The following is an 8375-nucleotide window of genomic DNA, read 5'->3' as shown; positions in this document are numbered from 1 at the left end:
TTCTGCAATATTCTTTTAAAACACAACTGCAATTCTCTCTATATATTTTATAAATTATTAACCAACCTGCTAGGTTATTTTTATAAACATTTAAGAATTATATTTTGTGACAAAAATCATAAAATAAGATATCAATTATACAGGATATTAATAAAATTATTTGTGTTTGGGGTAGATAGATGGCTGCTTCTCAAAGTGCTTGTTCCCTGAGCCTGATGACCTAGGTTGCATCTTCTAACCCTATTTCAGGTTGTACAGCTGAGGTCAAGCAGCTGTAATTCTGAGGAACTTGTGGGGGGTGGAGACAGGAGAATCCCTAGAAGTTCACATCCCAGCTAGCCTGGCTTACCCTGCAAAAAGGTAGCCTGCTTTGAGCAACTCGTGAAGATTAAAGTAACAGCTGATGGTGAGCCTTCAGTCTTCAAACAAACTTACAAACTACAGGTATTCATAAAATTAATCTAAAATTTAAAATATCCCAGGAGATACAATTTATTAAATATTACTTCAAATAAAATATTTAATTACTAATGAAAATATTTAGTTGTTCTGAAGCACAAATCATCAGGCTCTGTACTTAATTGTTAATGACTATATCTACATTAATTAGAAATCAGTAGGTTCATGATGAGTTTTTCTGATTTTATTTGTTATTGAAAATAAAATTCTTCATACTTTGTTTATGAGTAGCAATGCTAGACAATAGATACTGTGTAGTGAGTAAATTGAATAAAGTAAAAAATCATCAATTGATACAATTATTATGTCAAATGAAACAATATATTTATTCTTTATAGCATGAACATGTAAAATTTATTATTTTATAAGTTTAAAATATAAAAATAACTAACAAGAGTCACTATGCAGTGTATTGGACTCAAATGTAATTTTCCTGATTGAAATCATACACATGGTCTGGCTACTTGCTATCTTCTACACAGCTCCCTATACTTTTGGTAACTCTGATTCTATTACAAAATGAGAAAGCACCTACTCTTTTTCATTTCAATTTTAGATATGAAAGATTCCAAGGTTTTTTAACATAAAATTCAAATTTTGAGGTGAGAAATAATCTAGTTAAGAGAGTAGTAATAATGAAAATTACCTATATATTGATTGCATCATCACTATGGTATCAATCATTTGGATAACATGTTAGGTATGCTGGATTTACAAAAACAAAATTAAATTATCCATATTTTGTAAAGGGAGTTTAGCAACTTACATGTTGAGATTAAAAAGATCTTCACTGAAATTACCAAGAAAAAATTAGGTATTCCAAATTCTTACAGGATTATTTATTCCAATTAAAATTTATATTCTCTCTGAAACTTAATAAATGATTTCCTTAACGCCACCTTGACATCTTTGTTCCTCAAACTGTAGATCAGAGGGTTGAGCATGGGCCCAACATTAGTGTAGAAAACTGAAGATATTTTTCCTTGTTCCATAGATCCAGAAGAATATCTAAGATACATGAATGCAGCTGATCCAAAGAAAAGAGAAATAGCCATGATGTGAGAGCTACAGGTGCTGAAGGCTTTTGACCTTCCTTGTGTGGATTTGATGTTTAGAATGTTGGCGAGGATGAAAACATAGGAAATGAGGATCGTACAGCTGGGGACTGTGATGTTAATACCCACAACTACAAGAACAACCACCTCATTGACATAAGTGCTGGTACAAGAAAGTTGGAGGAGAGGGAGAATGTCACACAAGTAATGGTTGATGAGATTGGCATTACAGAAAGTCAGTCTGAGCATGCAGCCTGTGTGGACAGAGGCTCCAGCAAACCCCATCCCATAAGCAGCAAAAGATAGAATAGAACAGACCTGAGGGGACATGGTGACCTTATATAGCAATGGATTACAAATGGCCACATAGCGATCATAGGCCATTGAGGTCAACATGTAGCATTCAGAGATGACAAAAAAGAGAAAGAGAAACAGCTGAGTCATGCACCCCTCAAAGGAGATGGAGTTCTTCTCAGAGACAAAGTTCATCAGCATTTTGGGACTGAAGACAGAAGAGTAGCTGAGATCAATGAAGGAGAGGTTGAAAAGGAAATAGTACATCGGGGTGTGCAGATGAGGATTGAGGCCAATCAGGATAATCAAACCAATGTTTCCGGCCACTGTGATAATGTAGATTATTAGAAACAGGAAAAAGAGAGGCAGCTGGAGCTCTGGACAATCTGTTAAGCCAGCAAGGACAAACTCAGTCACAAAGGAACCATTTCCAGCCAGCATGCTTACCTTTGAAAATCTAGGAGAGAAGAAACTTTTATTAATGGATGAACCAGCTCTGTTCCAAAATTTTAACATAAGCTGAATTTACCACAATTGACAAAAGTTATGTTTTGTCATGTGAATAAATTATCACACTCTCTTTTTATGGCAAATATGAGTTAGCTCATGCTTAGCTTTATAAGTTGAATACTAAAATAATATTTTTCTATCCTTGCCTCAACTTATTGAGATAATCTGCCCTACTCACATTCATATGTATTAATAAACTTAGGTGGTGGTATGTGGTTTACAAAAAAACACTCTTTGATCAGGTCCTTCAACTTCAATCCCTTAGTTGCATTATACATTCTAGTTCTCCTGTGTTGTATATATACAGTGAACTCTTGTAGCACCATCAGTCGTAAGACTCTTTCCTCACAGTGTGAGGAAAGGTTTCCATAGATTCTATAAAGCTAACAATTTATAACAGGTGTAGAGGACATTCACAGTAGCTTAAAATTTATCTTCTTAATAATGTAAGAATTAATTATATTCCTCAGTGTTTCTTCCCATTTTTCTCTACTCTAACCTATCTTCACACAGGGATGGACAAATGTTTTGCTTTCAAAGTTTTATAGAGGCATAAAAGGGAAAATAGTAATTAATGTGGGTGTGGGTTTCATTAATGATACATATTTTAATGCTCAAACTATATTCTTGTTATAAATAAAATCTTTCTGTACATGGTACTTTAATATTTCTTTAAAATAAGTACCCACTCCCTGCTATGATAGCTTTGTATTTCATGTGTCACCTGGAACTATTATGCTTGTCTTGCTCTTTGACTGGAGAAAAAAACCAACATACAACAACAGAATCTGAGCTCTGTACTACTGATCCGATATTTGTCTGTTGTTATTGTTTGTTTTTCAATGGAATAAGTACTCTTTTTTATACATAAATGTACTTGCAGAAATGAATAAAAATGAATGAACTCACCTTTTCTTATTTTTGAACAGTCCTTTCAATATACTGAGCTCATCTCCAATATTCAGGACATGGAATTGGAATCAAATACCAATTAAGGGTGGCCAGATGTCATCATTAAATTCTGTGGGTTAAAAGTGTCACAGCACACAGATCTCATGATTTGCAACTCACTCTGAGATATGAAAAACACTAACTAATCATTTTCCCAAAATGGGTGAAAGAAAGTCACTTATATCACTCTAGAGCCACCACTTAAATAGAGCACACAGACTGTAATCTTTTGGATATGATTAGAAATCCAGAAACAGGTTCCCCTAAGGAATACTCAGTAGTGATCAAGAAGGAAAGGAAAAAACAAGGTCTATGTTTAAATCCCACTTTGTCATAATACACTTAGTACTTTCACCAGGGATTATCTAGTCCACTGGGTATAGACTTAGAAAAGATGTAACTACAATTAACACCATTAAATTTTTCACTGATTCTATCTATGAAGTGAATTAGTTTTAGTCAAAAATCTGTATCTGATTGATCTAAATTGTGTGATGCTCATATTTGTAAATTTATTATATATTTATCATAGAAAGTGAGAATTACATCTAATAAACTTTAAACATATTCAACTCATACTGTTCTATTTCACATCTCTCTATTTTTTTCTCTTCTACAACCCTAATAGTACCCTGTTCACATCTATAAACTTTTATATTTCTCTATATATCCTACATGCAGCATGATGATCCTCATTTTCATCCACTTTTCACACAAATAAAATATTGTGACACCACTTATAAATGAAGTGATAAACATACAAAATGTATGATGTCATATGATCTTTATTTATGCATAAATTGATGGCCACCATAGTGTTGAATTACACATATATTAGGCAAGGAAATAAGCAATTTGTTCTTAGGCATTGCTACTTTACAAATATATAAAATTGGAATGGTCCTTCACTCCATGCCACTTTAGTTAGCTTCCATTGGTATAAAAATCTTTATGCATAATAGAATAAATTTAAACAGGTAAGATATATTGGTATTTATGAGCGACCATTTCAAGAAAACATGACTTCACAATTTATACTTATACATAGAGATTTACTTATGAAAGATATGTACATTGTTATATTTTTTAAGTAAAACTTGATACATTGAATGGATTTTAATGTAAAAGCTTGTAACATGAAACTACATGAAAACACTGCTAGATTAATGTTTAAAGTTCATTACTGACACATTCCAGAGGATTCTCTGTTAATTTTAATAAATGTATCAGAAGAGATTTAAATTTTTGAAAACTATATTTAAGGTAGATCATCAAATACGTATTTACTACAGCTATTATTTCATTCAATAAGCAATTCATTAATTTTATTTATATCATTAATATTGCAATTATGTTAATGTATATACTAATAATATACACAAGTCATTTTGAGAGTGTAAAGAAAGTTAAATAAGTAGTTAATACATAGGACTCAGCTCTTATGTGTTATTTGTAATAGGGGAGTTAACTATAGTTAGTTGAGGCATCAGTGTTCATGTAGAGAAGCCAGTAATTCAAAATCTATTGATGCTCGTTTGACAAAATATGTCTCAGAACATTCCACATAGACATCTGAAGGCTGTCAACTTTCAAAAAATGGGAATATTTAAATACCTGAAAATATTCTGACTCCCTTACACACACGTACACACACACACACGCACACGCGGGCTTACACACTACTAGATGAGATACATTTTTCATTACACTGAATAAAAGATATAAAAAGAGAAATGAATATTTTTCATGCCTGGATAGGCTATGCACACACATATGTGAAATGCCATGCAACCAGGTTTGGAGGGTTCAATGGGCAGGGAGAAAGAACCACTTGGTAAAGATATGCAGGGTGTAGAGCATTGGAACCTTGACTTGTTGGACTGATATAAGAAAATCAAAACAAGGTCCTTAAAATTATTTAATAGTAATTCACATAAAATTTTTTAAGCGACATAAAAATTATTTTCATACAACTTCTGCTTATAGTGACATTAGAAGTATAAAACAATAGCAAAAATAAGAAACTAACATTGGTCCAATAATGTTAACTAGACAACAAATGTTATTAATCAGGAACTCTGTGGAGGGCATGTTTGCAGGTCTTGGTAGAGATTTGTGGACCTCTATGTTCCACATGGAGTGCACAGATCCTACAAATATTACTCCCAAACTGACCAAAATCAAGATACAATATAATTCTATCAATATAAAACAACAGCGCCATATAGGAGATATATATATATATATATATATATATATATATATATATATATATATATATATATATATATCTGCACTGCTAACATCACCATCTTATTCTCTGTCAACTAATGATCTCATCATCATCTCTACTGTATGACTAACTTGAGGATAATAGAAGGATTCTTACACCATGTGACTTCTGGATATGCTCTTATGGATTTACAGTTATCTTAGTTGTTTTGTTTTGCTTTGCTTTGCTTTTCACTATAATAGTGTCTTTAAGGTCTCTGTAAGCTTTGGCATCTCTGAAAAACCAGTTTTGCTGAAAAACATTCTATTTATGATAATACAAGTTTTCCATGCTAGTCAGACCAGCATAAGAGTATTTGGTCCTTGTATCATAACAAGGCTGTGTGTGTGTAGACAATATTTCCAAAACAGAAGCTGGAGTACCACAGTTGAGTTTGTCGACATTAGCATTCCCAAGTCAAGAGTTTCACCGTTCACGTTATTAAAAGAATAGGGAGATATAATGCAGTCGCAGTTCTGGAATCTCTTTGGTGACAAGAGCTGACAAGTTGGAACTCTATCTCTCTGATGATTTGAAGATTTCATTAGGATTGCCTTCATGTATCTTAGGAATGATCCACTGCACTAGGTTTCCATGCTACTCTTTAAATGTATCTCAATTCTAGCTGTCTCTCTCTGTATTCTCATTCCCTCCCCACCTGATCCTCCTGTTCTACCCCAGTGCTGTCAATTCACTTCCTGGGGAGATCTGTGTGCAACTTCAGTCCTTTCTGGTATATCAAAATTCTCTGAGAGGACACAGAGAGTGCGTCCAAATTAACAAAATAAGAAATGAAAAGGGAGACATAACTACAGATTCAGAGGAAATTCAAAAAATCATCAGATCTTACTATAAAAACCTATATTCAACAAAATTTGAAAATCTTCAGGAAATGGACAATTTCCTAGACAGATACCAGGTATCGAAGTTAAATCAGGAACAGATAAACCAGTTAAACAACCCCATAACTCCTAAGGAAATAGAAGCAGTCATTAAAGGTCTCCCAACCAAAAAGAGCCCAGGTCCAGACGGGTTTAGTGCAGAATTCTATCAAACCTTCATAGAAGACCTCATACCAATATTATCCAAACTATTCCACAAAATTGAAACAGATGGAGCACTACCGAATTCCTTCTACGAAGCCACAATTACTCTTATACCTAAACCACACAAAGACACAACAAAGAAAGAGAACTTCAGACCAATTTCCCTTATGAATATCGACGCAAAAATACTCAATAAAATTCTGGCAAACCGAATTCAAGAGCACATCAAAACAATCATCCACCATGATCAAGTAGGCTTCATCCCAGGCATGCAGGGATGGTTTAATATACGGAAAACCATCAACGTGATCCATTATATAAACAAACTGAAAGAACAGAACCACATGATCATTTCATTAGATGCTGAGAAAGCATTTGACAAAATTCAACACCCCTTCATGATAAAAGTCCTGGAAAGAATAGGAATTCAAGGCCCATACCTAAACATAGTAAAAGCCATATACAGCAAAAAAGTTGCTAACATTAAACTAAATGGAGAGAAACCAGAGTTTGGATAGTCCAGAAACCTAGGGCAAGCTGAAGCAAAAATCATAAAACTGACTTGTTGTCCTATTCTTCTATACTCCTAGATCAGGATTTTTGTCAGCAGTTTTCAGAGAAACTTCCTCCTTGACCAGATGAGAAAAAATAGGCATAGAACCACACAGTGTACAGAGAAAGATAGAAACCTTAGAACAATAAGTTCTAAAAGAAATGTCTCCCCCAAATCCCTCCCTCAGAGCTCAGGGAACCCAGCAGACAAGCAGAAGAGGAGACATAAAGAGTATAAGAACCAGAAGAGATAGTAGATACCAGAAGAAAGCCCTTTAAATCAACTCCTGAGCTCATGGGCATGTGCACAAACACACACACACACACACACACACACACACACACACACACTTTATATATATATATCTTGGATTATATAGGACTCCAGAGTGTGAAAATGGGTTAATCTTTGAGTCTTCTGACTTCTCTTGCACTCTTTTTTTTCTGTTGTTTTGCTTTTTTCAACTATGATGTGATGGGTTTTGTTATATTTCATTATATTTTATTTTGTTATGTTTTGTTACTATCTCTTAGAATTCTCTTGTTTTCTACTGTGAAACATAAAGAATGGGATCTGGATAGGACAAAAGGAAGAAAAGAACTTGGAGGAAATGAGGGAGGGGAAACCACACTCAGGATATATTATATGACAATAAAATCTATTTTCAATAAAAGAGAAAAATAGTGGGAAAGGGAATTAAACACAAGTGAGCTCTGATCTGTTTCATAATTATGTGTTGTTAAAAAAACATAGTTATTACTTATAATCAAACTAAACAGGAACAGAGACTTGGGAAGTTAAAAACTGTGAACAATGAAATACATAGCATTTTTGACACAAGGACCTTCAATTAAAAATGATCTCACACTTAAAACATGTAATACATATCAGTTTATCTATATATATGAACATACATATACATTTTAAATGAAATAATTATTACATTTGTGCTGACAATGCTTCCCCTAAAAGACATAGGCTATCAAACAAAAATGTTAGTGTTAGGAATAAGGAGACCCACTTTGAGTCGTTGGCCAAGGGAATGCAATACACTCTAAAAAGTTTATAGAGTACTGCTGTTGCCCTTGGTTGCCTCTGAGAAGTTGAAAATAAGATGCCTTGATGAAGACACTACACACTTCAGACACAAACTTGAAAGAATTGGTCAGCATCTGACCTGAAATCCCTACCACACAAGGACTAGCCTCCATGGTATTACAATGTGTTCTTTGAGT

The 8375-nt window shown here is 33.7% G+C and overlaps 1 protein-coding gene across 1 annotated transcript; it reads right to left on the bottom strand.

Moving 5' to 3' along the window:
• Positions 1 to 1307: 1307 nt before the first annotated feature.
• On the bottom strand, positions 1308 to 2249 carry Or8b3 (olfactory receptor family 8 subfamily B member 3). The gene has a single exon (NM_001000447.1). It carries the CDS (start codon positions 2247 to 2249, stop codon positions 1308 to 1310), a length of 942 nt encoding a protein of 313 aa, NP_001000447.1.
• Positions 2250 to 8375: the final 6126 nt, after the last annotated feature.

This window comes from Rattus norvegicus, chromosome 8 (assembly GCF_036323735.1).
Source record: "Rattus norvegicus strain BN/NHsdMcwi chromosome 8, GRCr8, whole genome shotgun sequence".
NCBI classification, from domain to species: Eukaryota; Metazoa; Chordata; class Mammalia; order Rodentia; family Muridae; genus Rattus; species Rattus norvegicus.
This window is presented reverse-complemented; position numbering and strand designations above follow the sequence as displayed.